The sequence below is a fragment of the Juglans regia genome, chromosome 3 (genome assembly GCF_001411555.2).
Source record: "Juglans regia cultivar Chandler chromosome 3, Walnut 2.0, whole genome shotgun sequence".
Classification (NCBI taxonomy): Eukaryota; Viridiplantae; Streptophyta; class Magnoliopsida; order Fagales; family Juglandaceae; genus Juglans; species Juglans regia.
In genome coordinates this window covers 15,381,281-15,406,931 of record NC_049903.1, presented here as the reverse complement: position 1 = coordinate 15,406,931, position 25,651 = coordinate 15,381,281, and the positions used below count along the sequence as shown (strand labels likewise).

General features: G+C 39.2%; 1 protein-coding gene and 1 pseudogene across 1 annotated transcript; both read left to right on the top strand.

Annotated features, from left to right (window-relative positions):
- The first annotated feature begins 8,576 nt into the window (after positions 1-8,576).
- On the top strand, positions 8,577-10,466 carry LOC108995238 (berberine bridge enzyme-like 8). Its single transcript, XM_018970764.2, has one exon. It carries the CDS (start codon positions 8,582-8,584, stop codon positions 10,214-10,216), a length of 1,635 nt encoding a protein of 544 aa, XP_018826309.1. The 5' UTR covers positions 8,577-8,581; the 3' UTR covers positions 10,217-10,466.
- Positions 10,467-21,083: 10,617 nt separating this feature from the next.
- LOC108995140 lies at positions 21,084-25,388 on the top strand (annotated as a pseudogene).
- The last annotated feature ends 263 nt before the right edge of the window (positions 25,389-25,651 follow it).

Below are 25,651 nucleotides of genomic sequence, written 5' to 3'. Positions count from 1 at the left end.
GGAAATTGATTAAGTAAACAAACAATTTCAATTGGTGAAAATTTAGTAGTAGCATGAACACTCCAATTATATGTAAACTCAATGAATGGCAAACAATACTCCCACAAATGTTCATGAAGTACATCTAAAGTTTTCCTCGAACCAAAATGACCACTCCAATATGCATGCTCAATGAATGGCAAATGATACTCCCGCAAACATTCATGCAACAAGTCAATGAATGGCAAATGATACTCCCGCAAACGTTCATGCAACAAGTCAATGAATGGCAAATGATACTCCCATAAATGTTTATGCAACATGTCTAAAATCTTATTTTCACGAGAATGACCACTCCAATTATATGCAAACTCAATGAAAAGCAAATGATACTCCCGCAAACGTTCATGCAACACGTCAATGTATGGCAAATGATACTCCCACAAATGTTCATGCAATACATCAATGAATGACAAATGATACTTCCACAAACGTTCGTGCAACAAGTCTTTGAATGGCAAATGGTATTCCCACAAACACTCATGCAACACAACAAAAGTTTTCCTTACACCATGGTTACCCAACAAACCAGCATGTCCATCACACACAAGCAACTTACGCATAAAACTAGTAGGCACACAAAATCTATTCATTCTAAACAAGTACCAATCTAGTATATAGAACTTACCAAAAGATGCATTCTCACATGTTCCATACACACTAGCAAAGTCATCATTATTAGCATGCAATTCCTTATCATATTCAAATCTCAACAATTTCGCATCTAAAATGAAGACAAGGACATACCTTCTTGCTAAAGCATCAACCACAAAATTTTTCATACCTTGTGTGTATTTGAATACATGAGGAAAAGTCTCAATACAATCCTCCCGCTTAGTATGCATTCTAGTCAACAACTTACCTTGTCCCTTTAAGTGTGTCAATGACTCTTGTTTTTCCAAGAAAGGTCGATTAAGAATTGTCGCACCTGGCATAAAATCAATGTAGTGCTCTATCTCCCTAAAAGGTGGCAATCCACAAAAGACACCACTAGGAAACATGACCTCATATCCCTGCAACAAAGAGACAACAATACTAGGCAAACATACGTCAAGTCCGTTAGGATTAAGACTCGCCTTAGCACAAAAACTCACTTTTCTCTTTGTTTTTCTCTCACTTTCTTCACACTCTCTTTTCTTTCCACTCTGTTTTTCTTTTTCACTCTCTTTTTCATAATTACTTTTCAACTCATTCTCTCTTTTGCTTAAGGTTTTAGTCTCACCCTCTTCTTTTTTCTCTCTCATTTTTCTGTCTTTCTCCATTTCGGTCTCACTGTTTCTTTTCTTCTCAATCTCACCTTCACTCTTTCTTTTCAGCACAATCTCACTTTCACTGTCACCTTCACTCTTACTATTAAGCTCATTCTCACTTTTTCTTGAGGTTTCAGCCTCACCCAAATCTTTTCCCTTTGGTGGTTCGGTCTTCTCCTTTGCTACAACTTGATCATTTTTGTCCCACTTTGGTTTCCAAGAAGTACTAGAAACCGAAGTATACCTTGATGTACCCTTTCCTTTTAGCCGTCTCTCCACCTTCATAGCCATGTGCACTATGTCCTCTACCTCCTCATAATGTTGCAACTCAACTACATTGGCTATCTCCCTATTCAACCCCCTCAAAAATCTTTTCATTATGGCCTCCCGATCCTCCACTACATTAGCCCGAATCATAGCCACCTCCATCTCCTTATGGTAGTCCTCTACACTCCTAGACCCCTGTATAAGATTTTGTAATTTTTGGTAGAGGTCTCTATAGTAGTGGCTAGGTACAAATCTCCGCCTCATGATAGCTTTCAACTCTCTCCATGTTTCTACAGGCCTCTCAAAATTCCTCCTCCTATTGGATACTAATTGATCCCACCAAATAATCGCATAATCAGTGAACTCAATTACAGCCAACTTCATCTTTTTCTGCTCAGAGTAATTATGACAATCAAACACCAACTCTATTCTTTTCTCCCACTCTAAATAAACTTCAGGGTCAGTTCTACCTTGGAATGATGGTATTTTCATTTTGATGCTTCCAAGGTGCTTATCTACTCTATCTCGACCCCCTGAGTTTGCCCTAAGGCCTCTTCCATGCCTAACTCTTCTATGTCTACCCAATCCAACTTCAGATGTTAGCACTTCCTCATCCTCACCATACTCTCCATTCTCATACCCATTCTTAATATTAGGCTCATGTCGCCTCCTATCTTTCTCTGCTTGCAGATTTCTAACCATTGATTCTTGATTATCCATGCTATTCCTCACTTCACCTAACACCAAGTTCAACCGCTCAAACTCATGTTGCATGGCATGCAACACAAAGGATGAGTTATCTACTCGCCCCCTTGGTGATGAGCTACTCCGATGAGACATTACAAGGTGCTGCACAGAAGCATGTTAGTGGTAAAAAAGAAAACCTCACACACTCCCTTACGTGTTTCAACTCGAATAATGACACTCTACTCGTGTTTCACTCTTAATGGCTTTTTCCCGATAATAGTCTCACACTCTCTTGCCTTTTACCTCAATAGTTTTTCCACTCAAGTTCTTTCAGAACTAAATGAACTCAATCAAGACAAGACAACCTTGTTTTATCCCAACTAGTAATTAGATTCAGGAAACAAGAACAAGAGAAACATGAACGAATAAAAATGACACGAGAATCAATGAAGTTGTACGAATGAAAGAGTAGCAATAAGACAAGATACCAACTTGAGTGATGTATGCAGCAGCCCCTTTTATGATAAGGTTCAATCAACAAATTTCTTTCTTTCTCATTGTTGTAACTATGTAGCAACTTTGAATATGCTACCTTCTCTTCTCTTCAACTTCTTCTTTTTTTTTCTTTTTTTTTTTTGGAATTTTCTTTTCTTTTCTTTTCTTTTCTTTTCTTTTCCTTTCCTTTCTTTTCTTTTCTTTTCTTTTCTTTTCTTTTATTTTCTCTAATTCATCCACAAACAGCAATATTCAATTGTGAAAACCAACCAATTGAATTCAAACACACAAACATGGACAATGAAATAGAAAAGAATCAATGGAACGGACACTCCAAGCAATTGAAAAACTTAGAGATGCAGGAAACCCTAGAATTTTGAAACCCTAGGTGATGCAAATTTCAGCCAAACCCAAAACCTTAAGAATTTCAGCAGCCTACTTTTTATTTCAATTTTTTTTTTTTTTTTGGCAACCCTAGAACAATGAAGCCCTAGAATTAAATTTAAGGATACTAAAATTAAAAGATAGAATCAGACCTGATTGGAAACCTTGCTCTGAATACCAAATGATATGAACCCGTGGGAATGAATTCCCTTGAACCCACAATCAATTTGAAAACTCCTCAAGAAAGCCAAAATCAAGTCAAGGATGGAGAATCTAGACCCGATGAGAACTCGTTTCAAGAACCTAGATTATATTAAAATCTAGACCCGTTGAAGAACCCGTCTCAAGAACCCAGATTACAAAGGAGGAACGCCACAAAGGCTGTGATTTACCTTTGATAAGTTCAAAAGTTCAATTAAGAACAAGAGGAGTAAAACTCAACTCACAATGAATAAATTCATCTAATTTCATAAACTTCATAATCTGATTAGAATGAGGCTACATAAAGTATATTTAAAGCAAAACCTAATGAAACCCTAGCCAAAATAAAAGCCCCATCTTCCAAAAGTACCCCTGATGAACAGTGCCGCGGCTACAGTGCCGTGCTACAGTACTCGGCTACAGTAACCCTAACCCTAGTTCAATAAAATAATAACTTTCCCAACATGCCCTTGCATAGACTCCCTTAAGTCCTTCTCATAATAAACTCAATTATTCTAAACTAATAAAATAAGTTCTTTAAACGAATTAAATAAGTTGAAACCCTTCAAGAGTCCAAAGCCTTTAAGTCTTGTCGTTGCCCTCTTCCGTAGCTGATCAAATGAATTAAAATTGGATCTCATCCTTCAAGCCCCATCTTGAATGTTGGGCTCTTGCTAAACTTGTCCCAAATGGATTACATCAATCCTTGCATTTTCTCATTGATCTTCTTGGCCCATCTGGAAGTTGCAAATGATCTTTAAGACTAGATCCATCTTGGTTCCCATCATCAGAGAAGGTCTTTGGCCTAACCTTGCATACAATACCTCAGAATGTCGGAAGTATTTATCTTTCAGAACCAAAGCAGCCAATGACTGAGGATTTGTGAACAATCTCCAACATTGTTTGGCTAGCAAAGCAGTGTTAAAGCTTTCTAGCTCTCTAAACCCCAAACCCCCCTCAGCCTTTGACACACCCATTTTTGACCAACTTTTCCACTGAATTTTTTTGTCATTCTCCTTAAAACCCCACCAGTATTTTGCCATAACCGCAGCAACTTCCTTACAAAGTTTTCTACGTAACCTGAAAACATTCATATAATAATTAGGAATAGCTTGGATAACTGCTTTCAATAGAACCTCTTTCCCAGCAGGAGATAAAAACTTGTTCTTCCAGTTATTCACCTTCTGCCACACCCTATCCTTTATACCTCTAAAGGAATTGTATCGTGACCTGCCAACCATAATTGGTAGACCTAAATACTTCTCACAGTTTGTAATCAGTTTTGCCCCAAGTTCCTTTAACACACCTTCCCTCACAGCTGACTTTGCATTAGGACTGAAAAAAACAGTGGTCTTCTTCTTATTCAGACTTTGCCCCGAGGCCTTCTCATATAACTCCAGGATACTCATAATTGTCCTCCATTCAGACCAGCTTGCTTTGCCAAAAATAATACAATCATCTGCAAACAAAAGGTGAGTCACTCTTGTACCACCTCTAGCCACTGCCACACCTTTTAAAACCTTCTGTTCTTCTGCCTGATTGAGCATAGCACTCAACCCCTCAGCACACAACAAAAAAAGGTAGGGAGAGAGTGGATCTCCCTGCCTCAGACCCCTTGTAGGCTTAATCAACTCACCCGGGCTCCCATTTGTCAACACTGCATAGGAAACAGTAGACACACAATCCATTATCAACATCACCCATTTCTCACAAAACCCAAGCTTCCTCATAACCTCCCTGAGAAAAGACCACTCTACTTTGTCATATGCCTTAGAAATATCTAGCTTTAGGGCCATACTTCCCACCTTATCCTTTTGCCTAGTTTTCATAGAATGCAAAACTTCATATGCAGCTATGATATTGTCAGTAATAAGCCTTTTAGGGACAAAGGCACTTTGGTTTCTCGAGATAACATCCCCTAGCACTCTCTTCAACCTATTTGCAAGAGACTTTGCAATGACTTTATACATCACATTGCAAAGACTAATAGGTCTGAAATCATTTACTGCTTTTGGCTCTTTAACCTTTGGGATAAGGGCAACAAAGGTATGATTCAGTCCACTATCCATCCTTCCCCCATTTAAAAAATTCAATGCAACCTCACATACATCATCCCCAACAATACCCCAATAAGTCTGAAAAAAACATGCCCCATAACCATCAGGTCCTGGGGACTTTAGAGGGCCCATCATCTTTAAAGCTTCTAACACTTCCTCCCTTGTAAAAGATAGCTGCAGGTAATTGTTCATATCTTCAGTAACTCTGCCCTTAACAGCATTTAAGCAAGAATCAATGATGCTGCTTGAAGGGGCAGCAGTAGTATATATCTCAGAAAAATGGGATCTAAAAGCTTCAGCAATCCCTTTTTGATCCAATCTCAGATTTGACTCTGAATCCAACACAGACAAAATCTTGTTCTTTTTTCTTCTCTGGTTAGCACATGCATGGAAGAACTTTGTGTTCTTATCTCCCATGCAATGCCAATTCTGTTTTGCTCGTTGCTTCCATTTCAAATTCTCTTGCTCTAGTAAAGACCCCACATTTTTTTGAAGGGATCTGAGAACCTCTACATTCTGTGGCCCTTCTTTATCCTGCTCCTCTTGAATTCTTTTCGTGAGCATATCTATATCTTTAACTCTTTCTCTGTCTTTTTTTCTGGACCAACCCACTAAATCCCTCATGCAAGCCTCTAAAAGACCTTTCACTCTCTTTATAGGATCTGCAATTCTGCCCTCTCTGTTCCAACCTTGTCTTACCAGCTGCTCACAACCCTCTTCTTTTATCCAGCTTGCCTCAAACCTAAAAGGAAAATACCTTCTCCCTTGTCTTTCCTCTATTCCCATCATTGATAACAGGATACGTAAGTGATCAGAGCTTCTCCCTGCAAGTCCCTCCACCCTAATCTCCTTAAATAAAGCCCTCCAAAGGTTATTTGCCACACATCGGTCCAATCTTTCTTTTGTATAAGAACTGTCAGTGTGTCTATTGCTCCAGGTAAAGAAACCACCCTGACAACCCAAATCAAACAGACTGTTACTCTCTAAGGCCTCACGAAAATGAGTCATTTGAAATTCACTTCTCTGGTTTCCCCCCCATTTCTCTGCCTGTGTAAGAACTTCATTAAAATTTCCAGCAACACACCAGGCAGCCTGGTTTGAAGGCCTTATTTTATTCAATAAATCCCACGAGAGCTTCCTTTTACTCACTTCCGGGTGTCCATAAAATCCTATAAAAAACCACTCACCCCTTTCTCATTTCTTCCTTATCAAAACACTTATGTGCCATTGTGAGAAATTTACTAACTCCACCTCCTCCTCATACTTCCAGAACAAAGCTAATCCCCCCTTCTTCCCAATGGATCCACACTGACACAGCCATCCATATGTAACATACCCTTCAACCTCTCCAACCTGCCTCCTTTCACCTTGGTTTCCATAAGGAAAACCACATCAGGCTGCTTATCCTTCACCAACAGGTGAAGATCTTGAACTGTCCGAGGGTTCCCAAGCCCTCGGCAGTTCCAACTGATGATTTTCATAATGCCTAGTGGGGCTGCATCACAGCCACCACCTCACAGAGATCCTCCACAGGCTCTGCACCCTCATTCATTCTTGCCTTCTTTCCTCCCACAGTCATCGCCCTTTCATCAACTTCATCAATCAAAAAACGTTTATAGTTAAGGTTTGAAAGACATACCAAACTGGCCTGATCCTTTTCCCTTGCTCTCCTTTTCCAGCTCCTCTTTCGCTCCTTTGATTGACCTTTGACATTAGAGGTTGGATCTGCCTCTAGCAGTTGATCAGCCCGAGAAGAGTTGGAGTTCAACTTTGGAACTGAGACGTCCCCCTCCTCTAGCCTTATTGACCCAATCCTTCCACTAACAAATGATTCTCCCCTATCCAAACTCTCATCCTCCTCCTCATCTGCCTTAGTAACAACTTCCTTAGAGAAAATTATAGGCTCCTGCCTCTTCTTACGTCCCTCCCCTTTCATACCATCCACCCTCTCTTCCTCTACCTCCTCAGAACTTTTTTCCTCTCGGTTAATATTCCTCTTTTTCTCATAATGTTTTCGATTCACCACCTTAGCTCTCAACCAGGTCCCATATTGTGCTCTTTCCCCATCCCCTCTCCCAGTACAACCATCTTTCCCGTGAACAATGCATCCACAAGTGAAACACAGCTTTGGTAACTTTTCATATTGAAAAGGCACCCAAATCTTCCCTCTCGAAATATTGACAGTTCTTCCCCTGGCCAAAGGAGCCCTCAGATTACACTCAATCTTCACTCTCAGATAACGGCCCCATGCCATTCCATCATCATTAACATCAATTTCTTTCACCCTTCCAATCGAAGACCCAATCTGCTCCCCCATCCATTTATTCATATATCCCAAAGGCAAATTATTCATTTGAACCCAGAGTTCTGCAGAATCAAAGTCTATTAGGTTAGTTTGAGTTTCCCCATCATAAACCTTTAGCACAAACAGGAAATTATCAAAAAGCCAGGGGCACCCCTCCAGTACTCTCGATTTGTCTCTCGCACTTGCTAGGGTAATAGCAAAGCAATTGAAACCAATCTCTTCAAAATCCAGAGGTTTCCCCACCCTCCATATCTTCTCCATTGTTGCCTTTACTATTTCTTTTCCGATCCTTCTCGACGAACATATTTTCCCCACCAAGCTTCTTTCTCCCCTTCTCCTGATACTCTCATCCTCCCCTGCATTTACTTCAATAGGAGTATTTTCTTCTTCATTAAGCCTTAGTCGACTCCAAATCTCCTCTATTTCCTCCATTTCTCCTCTGCAACCCACCGTAGTGAGTCTGACTCCACACTTTTCCTCCCACTGACGCGGGAAAAAACAGACTAACAAACTCCACCTTCCAATCGCCCTTCAGCAGACGGTTGAGAGAGAAGACTGCTTATATGAATTTACTCAAGCTGGGAGTTAAGACATTACAGTTCTGGATATATTATATTTGCAATTATCTAGAAATTCAATATTATGCAGAAGAAACGCACGTTTCAATGGCAATATACGTACGTATATACAAGAATGATTTGGAATGTCTATATCACAAGCTCACGTATCGGCGCCACTTCTTTATCTTTGAATATTCTAGGTCAATTACGATGTGCCTTGCATGATCTTCATATCTATTTTTTTTTTTTTTTATGGAGTTTCTTTGCCGCACATGATCATATATATATTGCCAATCCAAGGATTCGACGGACAAACCCAACCCTTCTTAATTACTAATGCAGAATCAAGGATTACCAAAACTCAGAACATCAGTACTACTGCCTGCTGCAATGCTTTCATGGCTCCCAGTTCTCCTACTCTCCATCTCATGGATTTCTTCCGTTTCAGCCACCTCTGGCTCATTTATTCACTGCCTTTTGAGCCACTCTCAGCCCTCTCATCCAATCTCTGCGGCTATCTATACTCCCAGCAATGCCTCCTACTCTTCTGTTCTCCAATCTTACATCCGGAACCTCCGATTCAACACGTCCACAACCCGAAAACCTTATCTGATTCTCACTGCTTTGCATGAGTCCCACATTCAAGCAGCCGTGGTTTGTGCTCACAGGCACAACCTGCAAATGAAGATCAGAAGTGGAGGCCATGACTATGAGGGTGTTTCTTATGTTGCCGAGGTCCCGTTCTTTATCCTCGACATGTTTAATCTCCGTTCGATTCACATTGATATGGAAAGTGAGACCGCTTGGGTCCAGACCGGTGCAACTCTCGGCGAGGTTTACTACAGAATCTACGAGAAAAGTAAAACCCATGGCTTTCCTGCTGGTGTTGGTCCCACAGTCGGTGTCGGTGGGCATTTTAGCGGAGGAGGTTATGGTAATATGATGAGAAAGTACGGCCTGTCAGTGGATAACATTATTGACGCTCAGATTGTCGACGTTAAGGGCGAACTTCTTGACAGAAAATCTATGGGAGAAGATCTGTTTTGGGCCATTACAGGTGGTGGAGGAGCCAGCTTTGGAGTGGTTGTTTCTTACAAAATCAAAATCGTTCGTGTTCCGGAAACAGTGACTGTTTTCCAGGTCACGAAGACCTTGGACCAAAATGCAATAGACATCGTGTATCGGTGGCAACATGTTGCAGATAAGCTGGATCACAACCTTTTCATCAGGCTTATCCTGCACGTGGTAAATGAAACTGATGGCCAGAAGACTGGAAGAGCTACATTCCTTTCCTTGTTCCTTGGAGACTCTGACAAACTTCTCTCAGTCATGAAAAAGTGCTTCCCTGAATTGGGATTGAAAAAATCAGATTGCACCGAAACCAGCTGGGTTCAATCTGTGCTTTTCTGGTCCAACATCCATCTCGGGACAACAAACGATGTTTTGCTCAACCGAAAACCTCCTTCTCTGAACTACTTCAAGAGGAAATCAGACTATGTGAAGAAGCCAATTTCCACGGATGGGTTGGAGGTGATTTGGAAGAGATTGATTGAGCTGCAGTACGTAAATCTGACATTCAATCCTTATGGTGGAAGGATGGCTGAGATTCCGGCCGAGGAATCTCCATTCCCACATCGAGCTGGGAATCTGGCAAAGATTCAGTATGCAGTAAACTGGAATCAGGCAGGGCAAGAGTTGACAGATTATTACTATATAAATTTGACAAGAAAGCTTTATAGTTACATGACTCCATATGTGTCCAAGAATCCAAGAGAGGCCTTTTACAACTACATTGATCTTGACCTGGGTATCAACCACAACGGAAAGGACAGTTACTCGGAAGGAAAAGTTTATGGAATCAAATATTTCAAGGGTAATTTCAAGAGATTGGTGAAAATCAAGACTGAGGTTGATCCTGGTAACTTCTTTAGGAATGAACAAAGTATCCCTACTCTACCGAACGGACGCTAGTGTGTATATACACACAGTATTGGTGCCTAGCTAGCAAGCACTTCAGCGCTTAAAGTATTTCATCTTGTGTGTACTATAGCTGTTTGATTGCCAGAAAATATATTTCCTGAAAAATGGAATATATTATTGTTCTTCGTTAAAAATAAAAAGAAAGCTGATGATCTGTTGTGAAAATAGAAATTGAAACTGTTCCAAATATATGTACGTATGGAATAGCTACCGGATGTTGTTGACGAGTAATTTAAAGAATAGCCATATTAGTTTCAAATAGACAAATTTGATACAAATGTTTGGTTAAGAACTAGATTTTACTAATAAAAAATAATTCTTTTTGTATTTGTTTTAAAATAAGATTTACTTTTTTTATAAAAATTTGTGCTAGATTTATCTATGTATAATTTATAAAAGTTATTTCTAATAGTAAAAGTTTCAATTTGATCAGTATTGGAAATTTAAGGCTCGATTTGGTTACAGTACGATATTTCATTTCTAAATATTTGATGAGTCTGTACCGTACATTAGTTTTTATTTTTAAATTTTAAAAATATCCACTTAAATAAACAATATGTGAATAGTGCTTGAATAGTGACAATTGACAGTGAACAGTTTGTAGACAATATTAAAGCAGTATGTTAATCTACAATGAAAAATGATGGATAGATAACATTTTTTTTTTATAATCTTTTAAACAAATATATTTTAAATAATAGATATTTTTATAAAATATCTTATAAAAATAATATCACTTTACTAAATACTTCATTTTAAAATAAGACTGTATATAGAAAGTATATCATTACTTATCTATAATTTGTAGAACTAATTGGATATATATGTAATTCAAAAGAAAAATATAAAAGAAGGAAAATACATTACTATCCTAGCTTGCTCTTACTTTAAATTTATGGTAACAAGTCAAAGAAAGCTTTTGGCATGTGTAGATTTGTACAGGTGCATGGCCGGTACGTTCAATTAATCCTACACCTTTATTTAGGTTTGGTTGTCATGACCATTTGAAACGAGGTAATAAAACTCTAAGCCACATTAAATATTCCAATATTCCAACAGAACTAAGCATTTTATTAGAATAAGTTGAGATCATTATAACGGGTACGTATGGAAAAATCTATTCAATATATATATGTATATTTATTATATATATATGTATATTTATATGTATATATAAACTGATAACTGATAGATCAATATATATACAAATATATGTAAGTGTGCACCATGTATGTGTGTGTATATACTGAAGAATTGTCGATGTATAAAATGATATATACGTTGATAACATTAAAAAATTAGAAAAATTAATGTCAAAAGATAATATTAAAAAAATCATAAACTTGCGTTGAAGCACAAAAATACAAAGGAAAATAAAATAAAAGGACAAATAAATTATAAAAAAAATTAAAAAAGAGAATGAGTAGACATTTTTAAAGTTACAAAAAAAAATTAAAATTATATTAATACATTTTGGAATTAATTAAATACCATCTAAGTTAATTTAAAATTTACAAAAAAACCATCAAAACTAAAGAAGATTATAAAACTAGCATTAAAATAGTCTGGAATGAAATAGGACCTCAAATGCCATTTCTAGCCATAATGATCGAAATGAGCAGAAATTTAGAACAAAATGGAATGAGCAGGTGTAGTATACTAGATATTACATTGGAATGAAAAATTCCAACCGAAATGGCTGGATTGAAACTTATTTGAAGACTATGATTAGTAATGTATTCTAGGGGTAGGTAGCAGGGCCCTGCACCTTGCTACCCCGCCCTTGTTAGCCCCACCCCCGCATGGTGGGGCAGGCAACATTGCCTCGCAGGGCAAAATACCAATGGCGGCAACGGCAGTTTTGCCCTAGTACCCCCTATTTATATTTATTTTACATACATACATACAGATATTTTTACACATTTATAAATATTTTTTATTATTTTTATTATGTATAAATATAGTAATATATATTAAGTATAATTTTTATTAAATACTTTGTGTAAGTTGTAATGTAGTCTAGTGTAGCCTTTTTATAGGAGGCAAAGACAATACAAGTTTCACACTTAAGTAATGTGAGACTTTTGTATTGCTTAGGCATATGCATTACTCACGATTTTATTAAGCCTAATTAATTTGTACCACTTGGGCCCAACATGAAGCCCATGTTCTAAAACTTCTTTTTTTAGGTTAATATGTACGTAAAGCCCACTTGAGATTTAATGAGTAATTTTGGAAAAGGTAATGGGTCCAAAAATTTATTTTGGGAGAATATAGATTTTATTGGACTAGATAATTAGGTTAAAATTTTTATAAGTGGAAATTTGCCTGAAACATTTATTAAACAAGTTGTATTATCTTTAGAAATTGAGTTGAGGCCCATTGGTATTTAATATTTATGGGAAGAGTTGGATAATTCTAAAAGTCGAGTTGGGACTGACTAGTATCTATTATATACTCAACCCATTAAAAAAAAAATTACAAACAAGCCAAAGAGATTTTTGAACTATTCTGACGGGCCCAACCTTGCCCATTTGTTAATTTCATACTCTATCCAAGAAGTGGATCCAAATACTTTCAAATCGGCAAAAAAAAAAAAAAAGAAAAGAAAAAAAAATAGAGCAGATAAGAACCAAATTAGATCACAATCGACACTTTCCAAAGCCTGTTTCCACGCCGTGCACATCTCCACCCCCGCTACGCTTCACAACAGGGTTGCCGCGGTTGTGTCTTCAATACACCTCCTCCACGTAGCTGCCGCCAGGCACTGCACAAGGCCTAGCCTACTGCACCTCCACGAGCCGCCAGCCCATGTTATCATTGACTCAAACCCCTTTGCCGCAGCAACCCACGTTAAACGGCTACTCCACGCCTCCTTGCACAGCCGTAGCCAAGCTGTGCCACCTTGTGTAATGAACTTGATATGAAATTACTAAAGAAGTGAAATACTAGAATGGATGATAGAGAAATGTTTGTAAATGATATTATGATAAACTGAGTATTTTCGAGGAATACACAACCTCCATGAAAACAAAAAGCAACTTGATCAATATTCTTCCAGATACCAAAACTGAGAATGGTAATTTTCCTTTTCTAAACCTCCCTCCCGCAGGTAACTACCCATGCCAATCTCTGGCTTACAAGTGGACCAATAAACTAAAAAGGACAAAATATTAAAATACTAAAATAACAAACTGTAGACACAAGCACATGGCTTTGATCAATTATTCCTCTGATTCGCAGCTACTGTGTTGCCTTCCTCCAAAACTCACCGTTCCTTCAAATGGTCCTGTGCTCACTCGTAAGTTATCCACCGAAGTCCTTCTGCCCTTCAACCCAAGCCCAATTTGTGGGCCTCATAACAAGTCCCCCCTCTCAAAGAACCTGGCCCACAAGGTAGGGATAAGTCTCTTGAAGCTTCGAGAGAACTTCCCAGCTGCTATCCTTGACTAAAGCTCCTACCCACTTCACGAGCACCTCCGTGCGAGGCCTATTCCCACGGCGGCACACAGCGGCGATCCAACACTGCCTCTGGCTCAGGTAGGACTTCTCCTTCCCCGTTGACAGGCGGAAGTGATGGTAGCGGTTGAACTTGGGCCCCGAGCTTCCGTTTGAGGAAGGATACGTGCAAGACGAGGTGGATCCTTGACTCCGACGGTAGCTCCAAACGGTAAGCCACCTTCCCCAGGTACTACGCCACCCTAAAAGGGCCGTAAAACCTGGGGGAGAGTTTGGGATTGTGCCTTGCCGCCACAGACTTTTGGCGGTAAGGCTACAAGCGAAGGTAAACCCACTGCCCTACCTCGAATTCTCTCTCTGTTCTTCGCAAATCTGCAAACTTTTTCATTTTTTGTTGGGCAAACGAAAGGTTTTCTTTCAAAATTTGCCTGATCTACTCCCTTGTTCTTAGAAGTTTGTCTGCTGTGCCGTTAGATGTAGTTCCTGGTACGTATGTTGTTAGTTTGGGAGGTTGATAACCATATAAAGCCTCAAAAGGAGACATCTTTGCAGAGGTGTGGTAGGATGTATTATACCACCACTCTGCAAGAGATAGCCACTGCACCCACTATCTAGGCTTAGCCCCCACGTAGCACCTTAAATATCCCTCCACAGCCTTGTTCAAGGCTTCGGTTTGACCATCACTCTGTGGATGGTAAGCTGAGCTATAGTTTAGGGATGTTCCTTGTAGTGTGAATAAGGCTCTCCAAAAGCTACTCAAGAATGTAGGGTCTCTGTCGGACACTATGGCTTTAGGAAAGCCATGCAATTTGAACACCTCCTTTAAATAGATTTGTACAACCTCATTGGAAATATATGGGTATGACAGACTCATGAAGTGGCCATACTATGTGAGTTTGTCAATAACCAGTAATATCACGTTAGCCCCCTTGGAGGATGGAAGACCCTCCACAAAATCTATAAAAATTTCTTGCCAAGCCTGTTCAGGGATAAGAAGGGGCTGTAAAACGCCTGCAAGTAGAATGTTTTCATTTTTGTTAGCCTGGCATATGTCACAACATTTGACTAGATTTTTGATATCCTTCTTCATCCCATGCCAAAAAAATCCCTCTTGGCATGTTGATTGGTCTTTAAAAACCTAGAGTGACCTGCTGATGGATTGTTGTGTATATATTGTAAGACCCTCTCCTTGAACCCAGAGTCAGGATTAATGACAAATCTTCGCTTCTTAAGCAGCAACCCCTGCTGTACCGAGTACCCTTTAGGCAGATCCTGATTAGACTGAAACTTTCGTAAGAAGTCCAGTAGTTCAGGGTTAGTACTGTAATTGTGCTTGAGTTCAGTTATCCACTCAGCCGTAGGAAAAGAAATAATAGCCAATAGTGCACCCTCTTCCTCAGAATCTTCATTCCTTCTTGAAAGGGCATCTGCCACTTTGTTCTCCTTCCCTTTCTTGAATTCAATTGTAAAATTGTAGCCCATTAGCTTGGTGACCCACTTCTGTTGTGCTGCGGTACCCACTTTCTGCTCAAGCAGAAATTTCAAGGCTTGTTGGTCGGTTTTGATCACAAAAGCCTGGCCCAATAAGTAAGGCCCCACTTTTGCACTGCAGTCACTAGTGCAAGTAGCTCGCGTTCATAAGTGGATAATGCTAATGCCTTTCCCTTCAAGGCCTTGCTGAAAAAAAAAAACATGGGTTGTCCCCCTTGCATGAGAACTGCCCCAATGCCACCACCACTAGCATCACATTCTACTGTGACTTTTTTTGTAAAATCTGGAAGCCTTAGAACTGGGGGCTGGGACACTGCTTGTTTAAGCTGTTGGAAAGCCATAGTGGTTTCATGAGTCCAAGTAAAGGCATTTTTCTTTAGAAGGGCTGTTAGGGGTGTTGCTATAAGCCCGTAGTTTCTTATGAATTTTCTGTAATACCTAGTGAATCCAAGAAAACCCCTTAAGGCCTTTAGGGTTCTAGGAATTGGCCACTCTAGCATGGATGCCACCTTGCTCGGATTTGTCTTGACCCCTTCTCCTGACACCACGTGTCCCAAGTACTCCACCTCATGGACTCCAAAGGTACATTTTGACAGCTTGGCATAAAGCTGGTTTTTTGCTAGTACCTCCAACGCTTGTCCGAGATGACTCAAGTGATCCTCTAGGCATTGACTATACACGAGTATATCATAAAAAAAAAAACCAGCACAAACCTTCTTAAAAAAGGTTTAAAAATTTCATTCATTAACCCTTGGATTGTTGAGGGTGCATTGGTGAGCCCAAATGGCATCATCAAAAGCTCGTAATGGCCTTCGTGGGTACGAAAGGCAATTTTGGGAACATCCTCAGGGGTCACACGGAGTTGATGGTACCCGGACCTCAAGTCCATTTTAGAAAATATAACTGAACCATGGATTTCATCAAGCAATTCATCAATGACTGGGATGAGAAATTTATATTTAATAGTTTCTTGGTTGAGGGCCCTATAATCCACACATAGGCACCAATTTCCATCTGCTTTACGTACCAAAAGTACTGGGGAGGAAAAATGACTTGAGCTTGGTATAACCATTCCAGACTTTAACAATTCGGTAACCAATTTTTCAATCTCAGTTTTTTGGTAAAAGGGGTATCTATAAGGTCTTGTAGAAATTGGAGGAGTTCCTACCTTTAGAATAATTTTGTGGTCTTGTGATCTCACTGGTGGTAGACTCACTAGTTCCTCAAAAATACCCTTAAACTATTGTAACAACTGATTCACCCTAACATCCATAGTTAGTTGAGAGTGAATATTCAGCTTGGGCAACAACTCCATAGCCTTTAATTGTATTAGTATACCTTTGGATCCATGACTCATATTAAATTTCACCTTCTCCCCTTCCTCAATTGAGGGTCTACCCAGCTTCAATCCCTTTAATTCTACCTTCTTCCCTTCCCATTGGAACTCCATGAGCAATTTAGAAAAATTCTAAGTAATAGTATCCAATGTCTCCAACCAGTTTATACCCAACACTGCATCACACCCCCAAAGTGTTAACAAATAAAAATGAATGTTGAATTGAGTACCTTGCATTTTAATGGAGGCATTCTGGCAAAATCCTTCTCTGGTCACTATATCCCCATTTGCTATACTGACTTTTAGCTTCTTTGTTGGGTGCACCAAGAGTTTAGCCTTCTTAGCAATGGACGGATCCAGGAAGTTGTGCATACTTCCTGAATCTAGTAAGATCACCACTCTTTCCCCTCCAATGGAGCCACATAATCTCATGGTTTTGGGATTTGGGGCTCCTGTTATAGCATTCAAGGAAATCTCCATTTTCTTGTCTGCTTTGTCCCCTTGTGAGCCGTCTTCATGTCTTGAGAATCAAAGAACACTTCCTCTTCCTTATCTTCCGAGTCATCATCCAATGCTTGGATAACATAAAGTCTTGGAGATTTGCAAGCATGTGAGGGGTTCCATTTTTTCGTCACAATGGTAGCACTGTCCCTTTTTCCTCTTCTTATCCATTAGCGTTGAGGAAATATGTCTAGATGACCTCAATAATTTCTTTCCTTGCTGCCTCTGCCCTTGTGAGGGACCTGAGTGAGGCCCCATGGTAGGACTCGAGCATGAGGATCCCATGGATTTCTCCATCCACCCTCTCACAGATTTCTTGGAACTGTTTAAGTATTCCTCCTGGATTTTTGCTAACCCAAAGGCAGCAATAAGATTCAGTGGGTTGAACATCCTTACTGGCAGGCGGATGTCATCTCTCAGTCCACTTCAGAAACAACTGAGCTTGTGTGCTTCTGGCAGACCTCTAATCTTGTTCGAAAGAGCTTCAAACTGGGCTTTATATTGGACAACAGTAGTGACTTGTTTGAGACGAGTAAGTGCCTCCCTTGGATCATCATAGGCTGATGGTCCAAAGCGTAACAACAAGGCCCTAGTAAAGGTTTCCCAGCTGTTAAACTAAACAGTTTCCACAGCATCTTGGTACCAAATTAGAGCATCTCCTTCCATGTAGTAAGAAGCCATTAACATCTTCTGTGCATGTGGTATTTGGTAATAATCAAAATAATGGGAAGCTCTGAAAATCCAACCCGTTGGGTTGCTGCCATCACAGTAAGGAAATTCTAGTTTGACCCCTCATTGGCTATCTCTTCGATAAACATTGTTCTCTCTGTCATGGTGCAGGTCACAGTGGACCACTTGGGCAGCTGTTTGGGTAACAATGGTGTGGACCATTTCCGTCAGCTGGGTGATATCTTCTCGCATAGGATGCATCTTTTCCTCCTGGGTTTGAAATCGTTCCTCGTGGGCTTGCATCCTCTCCTCGTGGGCATGTTTGGATTTGGTGTTATCAGCCATGAAGGACCGGTGTCTCTAGATACCAATTGTAATAAACTTGATATGAAATTACTAAAGAAGTGAAATACTAGAATGGATGATAGAGAAATGTATGTAAATGATATTATGATAAACTGAGTATTTTCGAGGAATACACAACCTCCATGAAAACAAAAAGCAACTTGATCAATATTCTTCCAGATACCGAAAATGAGAACTGTAATTTTCCTTTTCTAAACCTCCCACCCGCAGGTAAGTACCCATGCCAATCTCTTGCTTACAAGTGGACCAATAAACTGAAAAGGACAAAATAGTAAAATACTAAAACAACAAACTGTAGACACAAGCACATGGCTCTGATCAATTATTCCTCTGATTCGTAGCTATTGTGTCGCCTTCCCCCAAAACGCACCATCCCTTCAAATGGTCCTGGGCTCACTCATAAGTTATCCACCGAAGTCCTTCTGCCCTTCAACCCAAGCCCAATTTGTGGGCCTCATAACACCTTGCTGATGCACCACCGTGGGATAAACCATAGCCAAAACTCCTCCACAAAGCTGCCCTTGCACCACCAGCCCACACGCAGCATCCATCGCATAGCACAATAGCCCTGAACGGAAACCTAATGGGCCAAGATATTCCCTGCACGACAGAAGCTGCCAGTTCCACAGCTTAAACCTCTGCCCTACACCACCACACAAACACTGTGAGACCCCCCCTGCAAACCACTACCCACCCTCTGTAAAACCACCGAAAGCCCCTGTTTCCCCTACACCAAAACAGAACACCCCAAGCCATCCACAACCCTTCCACACGGACATCTCAGCTACCAGCCACGGCATGGTGAAGCCCAGTGACGTCGCCACCCCCTCCACGTCACCTCCACCAACACAAGAAGTGCAGCCGATCACTGCACTCCCCTCTAGATCTTCCGTTTTTCCGCTCTATAAGTCCACTGCCTCTTCTCCATTTCTCCCTCTCACGTCTCTCTCTCTCTCTCTCTCCCCACCGTGAGTGACTGTTCTCTATCCCTATCCTAGTGCTCTTCCGCCGCTCCCAGTCACCTGATTGCCGCTCGATGCTTTCCTCACGGTGAGCCCATTGCACGGTCCCTTCTTTGGTGAGTCTATGTCTCACTAGCGTTCGGAAAGAAAACATTTACAGATCCAAATTATATATTTGCCCTTAACATGAAAATCAATAACAGGATGTCAAGAAGTGATTTTACGTTGAACTTATTTTATTTTGGGCTACACCTTACGTTGCAAGTTGTGTTTTATAGTTGGTACTTAAGTTGGGCTTAGTCTTACTTTTATTAGCCCAAAAACTCATATTTTACAGCAAATACTTACGAATTTAAGTATTAAATTTTACAACAAAAGTTCTGTTGCTATTAGTAAGATTTTGATTTTAATTTTAAACACTTTAAATCTGATTTAAGTCTATCTTACCAAATGAGTTCCGTTGGTTACGTTAAATTGATATAATTATTTGAGAAATAATAGTTGCAGTCGTGAGTGTACAAGCGTCGTGCAATCACTTTAAAAAATAAATAAATACGAAACCCACATGAAAATAAAATTAATTTTTTAATATTGGCCCCACACTTTTTCATAGTGACTGCACGACACTTGCTCACTCTATGATTGTATGTAGCATTACTCTTAAATTCTGTATAAAACTAAATAAATATTAAAGCTATTTATGTAGTATGTATCTAAGTAAATGGAAAATTTTATAAAGTATTTTTAGAAATCTAGTAATATTTAGTAATTCATATAGCTGACGATTGATATTTCTTCGACATGGTCGTGTAAAAAATTTAGAAAAATTAAAATTCGAGATAAGCGGGGTTCCTATGCTAGACTTTGTATAAAAAGAAATGGGTTCGGGTTGATTTTGAAAAAATATGCATGTTTTGTTATGAAAATAAAAATATGAAAACAACCTCAATCATTTTATCTACATTACTCATGAAATCTGTTTAAGAAGAGGAAAAATATTTTCTATTATGACTGGTGTAGACATGGACTATTTATGGAATTTTGTTTCTGAACTATGCAAAGTGAGCATATATGAAAATTTGTGCATAATTATATGACGATGATCTGATTCTGTTGTGTTATGGAAATATTCTATACTTTGATATGATATGATCTCTAAATACCTCTGGCATGACATTCTGTTTGTGTTTTGTTCTGACCTCATCGCGAGTGTAAAACTATGGCCTCTATTCGGGTTGGTACTAACTTTTTTGTTTCCGGTGCACCCACATTAAAAGTAAAGTGGTTTTCTGCATAATCTTTCTTGTATGCACACTCAAGGCTCCAAGAATGAATAAGGGGAAGATCTCACATTCTATTTCTACTCGGTTGGCTGCTGGGGTTCGCACAACCCTACCATGTGGTTAAACTTGGAATTCCATTCTGATTTGATGTTTCAGTTATGTTATGCCAAAAGACTTTTGAATAAGAATAGGTTTGAATTTTCGCTCTGATATTTTTGGTAACATGTTCTGATTCTACACTCTGAAGCTAAAAATGTTTTGTTTTGCATTCTAAACTCTATAAATGCTTATGTTTACATACTAGTATGTATTCTTTGCTTGCTAAGTTGTTGATAACTCACCATTTATCTCTATAATATTTTCTGATAATTTTGATGGTTCTGCTAGAAGTCAAGAGTATGAAGCATGATTAAGACTAGATGATCGTAGATGAATAAGTGCCAAATGATACAAGTAATTATTGGAGAGCCCAATTCAATAGATTTATTATTTTATGTTAATTTGAGCATTTTGAGACGTGGATAATTTTTAGTGGAATGAAAAATGGAAGCTTTCCTAGTCATGTTTGCCTCAGAGTCCACCTAGAAAAATAAAATCATTATTTCGTTAGAGTTTTAGGACATTAATTAATGGTCAATTTCCTTGCCAAACCAAATGGCCTGCATTAATTGAAAATTTACAAGTATAGCGTTTATATCCTAGACATGATCAGTAGTACTCTCATATCGATCTTATAAATATAGCGCAGCATTATAGAAACAAGAGCTCAAAACAACAAATTATTTAGCACAATGAAGACCTCATGCCCGCAGCCACCTTCAATTGCAATCATACTTGCAACCATTTTGTTCTCAATTTCATGTGCGAATTCAAAACAAGTTAATCTACACATGTTTTTCCGATGCCTTCCAAATAATTCTTCACCATTCCACCCAGTCTCCCAGGCCATCTACTCCCCCAACAATGCATATTTTCTCTCAATTTTGAACTCTTATATAAAAAATTGTAGGTTTTTGACATCTGCAGCCCCAAAACCCCTTGCTATTATAGTTGCCAAACATATTTCTCACATCCAAGCAACTATTATTTGTGAATAACGTTATGGCTTGGAAATCAGGATTCGAAGCGGTGGCCATGACGATGATGGTCTTTCATATGTATCAAATAATCCATTTCTAGTCCTTGACATGTTCAATTTTTGTGGTCTAGACATTGATATAGCATCCGAGACTGCATGGGTTCAGGTCGGCGCTACTCTTGGCGAGCTCTATTACAAAATCGCCGAGAAAAGTAAAGTCCATGCTTTCTCTGTCCTGGTGTAGCCACAGGTGGACATTTTTCTGGAGGTGGATATGGAACCTTGATGCGAAAGTATGGCCTCTCTGTAACGCCCCGTACCCGGAAGGGTCGTATAATTACTACATGTCACTTACCAACCTGTCTCTCCAAGCACCTTAAACCCCAATGATTTCATAAATAGCACACAATCTCATATTATCCAAATAACCACAAGACAAACTCCATAAGTCATCATTACAAAATAACATAAATCAAAGGGGTCCACAATTTTCCAATAATCTCAACGAAACAGAACAATACATCTTTAAATCTCAGTAGGTCCAAACAACTCAAAATACTTCAATTACTCAAGTTATACCCTTCTACTAATAATGGAACTTCATATTCTATCCATATCTAGACAAGCTCCAATTTCTAATCCTGACCCCCAGCTAGGCAATCAATGTCATATGAAAATATAAGAAGATAAGGGGGTGAGTTATCCACAACTCAGTAAGTAGAGAATATATACTAGTATGTAAACATGAGCCATTTTTAGAAAGTTTGGTATGCAGAAATAAAACATTTTATTCTCATATGCGCATCTCAAAACGTGTTATCAGAAAAATCAGAGCGACTATTAAATCTTTTCATACTCATAAAACATTTTCATATTAAAAGGAAAACCACTTTGGCATAACATAACTGTACATCTTCATCTTATTTTGTCATATTGTATCGTATCATGTAATATACCATGTTTAACCCCTGCGGTAGGGTTGTGCTATCCTCGGTGGCCAAACCAGGCAGTATCATGTAGTGAACTTCCCATTTTGCAATCTCGGAGTCCCGAGTGTGCACATAGGAAAGAACACGTAAAAAGACCACTTTGTTTCCAAAGTGGGTGCACTCATATCATATCATATCATGCTGATACCAATCGTATCACGTGAACCAGTATCATCATATCATAACCATATTCAGAATCAGATTCAGAACAGATAAGTATGCCAAAGTTTTATCATATCCATATCACATCAAAACACGTGCGAAACATATTCATATCATTTCCATTTGATAAAAAACAGACCCAAATCATTTCATATCACATGCATACAAATCTCAATGATATCATATTCGCTCTTTTGCATATTTCAGAAACATGTCAAATATTGCTCATGTCTACACATTTCATGTCAAAACATTTATTTTCTCTTTCATACGTATCTCATGAATGAATGCAAAATGTATATTGAGATTGTTTTTCACTTTTTTTTTTTTAAACAATATGTTCATTTTTTTACAAACCAATCTCAGTTCATTTCTTTTTATGCAAATCTAGTATAGGAACCCCGCTTACATGGATTTCTTAGCTTTAGAAAATTTTCCTCAAAAGTGTCGAACAAAAATATTAATCGACCTATAAAATAATCACGTAATTTCTGTAAATTTTTAGTCGATCACATACTTCAATATCTAAACCTAAAATGTTAGAATAACCTATTTTAAATTCCTCAAACCTCAAATCCTCATACCCTCAAAATGGCATCATTTCCCAAAACTATCGGTATCCACTTAATCGAATTCGTACTGAACAAGATTTAATCGAAAAAGTATTATGATAATTACGGAACTCAATAAATACTAATATTAAAATATCCAAAATACCAAGAATGTATTACAAATTGATAGGATACTTTAACTACCTAAAAATAAAATATTATAAAATACGTCGTGAAAAACTCCTCTCTTAAAAATGGGTTTACTTTTTTTTTTAGTTAACAATATTATTAAAAATATCATCTACACAAATACAATATTTCATGAGGCTTAAAACAAAAAAACCCTTTTAACATAAACTCAAATAGACCTCTCATTCGAAAATAGGAATCTGGAACATACACTAAGGGTAAACTGGTAATAACACTCAACTATTAGGTTATATATAAAGGAACAAAACACACGGACTTGCGGTGACAGGGACTTACTCCAAGGAGACCGAGGCAAGCGTGGAGGAGTACGGTGCGACAGGGCTGGCTGGCAAGACCTTGGGGGTGGGGCTGAAGAGCAGGAGTGCGGCAGAGATGCCGTCGAGCTGGGCTGAGCACGAGTGAAGAAGAGAGGGCGAGGTGAGCGAGCGAGAGGCAGAGAGAGCAAAGCCGAAAATGAGAGATGTAGCGAGGGAGGTTGGTGGCTTATCGAGAGGTCGAGGTGGCGTGCGGCAGATTGAGGGAGGTGCAACGATGGCTGGCGGCGTGGGTTGGCAGGTTGGTGGCACACGGATGGAGGAAATCTGCTCTATTTCTTGGTGTTAAAACAGGGGAGGGAGTCTTAATCTGCAGCTGAGAAACCGGACGTGGAACTCGGAGAGACGGTGGCGCACGGCTAGGGGATGAACTCCGAGTGACTGAGGTACCGACATGGGCTTCGTTTGGTGGGACTGTAGTACGTGGATCGGCTTGGTGGCGGCAGTTCACTGGTTGCTAACTGAGCTCCACGGTTTGGTGTTTACGGGGGAGTGATGACTGGTGCGTGCGATGCGGTCTGGCTACGGTTCATAGTGAGAGGCGGAGACTCAGACAAGTTGAGAGCATGAAGAGATATTAGCGGCACTGAAACTAGGTCAAGGATGCATAACATCTATATAAGCTATAAGAAGTAAAGGGTAAAAACCTAGAGGGAAGAGGGATGAACGGCATGCATGAAAATGGAAGGTGGACGTGACACTGCGCAACGTTAAATCTGGAGATGTTTCACGGACCTGGGCCTGATAGTGGGCTGGGTCTTACACTCTCTGTGAATCATATAATCAATGCGCAAATAGTCACTGTCAGTGGATCGATCCTTGATAGAAGATCCATGGGAGAGGATGTGTTTTGGGCCATTAGAGGAGGTGGTGGAGCAAGCTTTGGAGTCATTCTTTCGTGGACAATAAAGTTGGTACGAGTTCCGTCCATAGTGATAGTGTTCAACGTTAAAAGGACATTGGAACAGAATGTAACAGATGTTTATCGTTGGCAGCAGGTTGCAGATAAACTACCAAAAGACCTCTTCATAAGGGCAATGCCACAAGCAGTGAATGGAAGTCGGGAAGGCAAGAAGACGGTGCAAGTTTCTTTCATTGGACACTTTTTGGGAAAATCTGAAAGCCTTATCCCTTTGATGAATGTGACGTTTCTCGAACTAAGATTGCAGCAAGGTGACAGCAGTGAAATGACGTGGATTGAGTCAACTCTTTTTTGGGCAGATTTCCCCATCGGAACTCCCACGGGTGCTTTACTCTGGCCATCAAGGTAGATTTCTTCTTCAAAAGCAAGTCTGATTATGCGATGGAATCAATTCCAAAGACTGGTTTAGAATCCATATTGAAGTTATTGATTGAAATAGGGGAAAAGGATGCAATGGAATCCTTCTGGAGGAAGAATGAGTGAGATTTCGGAATCAGAGACTCCATTTCCGCATAGGGCTAGAAACATATTCAAGATACAACATTTCGTGCTGTGGGTGTAAGAAGGAACAGAGACCGTGAACCATTACCTAAGATTTTCAAGAACCCTGTACAAGGAGATGACACCATACGTATCAAAGTCTCCAAGGGAGGCTTTTCTCAACTATAGAGATCTTGATATCGGTATTGCCAGTTCAAGCAATAATCGTATAATCCTTATTGACAATGCACGAGTGTTTGGGAGTAAGTATTTCAAGAGCAATCTGGATAGGTTGATGTGTGCGGAAACAAGCATTGATCCCTCCAATTTCAATTCAGAAATGAACAAAGCATTCCGCCCAACCCTTCCAATCCTGCCTTGAGCCTTTAGGCGGTTTCCAGACCATGGACATGAACTTGTTAAACTAAATGAACATGCTTTACAAAATAATAAATTTTTATGGCTGGCTTAATTTTAGAGGAAAAATGCTAGGGAGCCCGTTTTGGGCTCCCGTCTTTTTTTTTTTTAGTTTTTTTTTTAATAATATTGTGAATTTTTAAAAATATATATATATGAAATTGTTAAAAAAATGATGTGAAAAAAAAATTTTAAAATTTTTTGTTTTTTTTTTCACATTATTTTTTAACACTTTT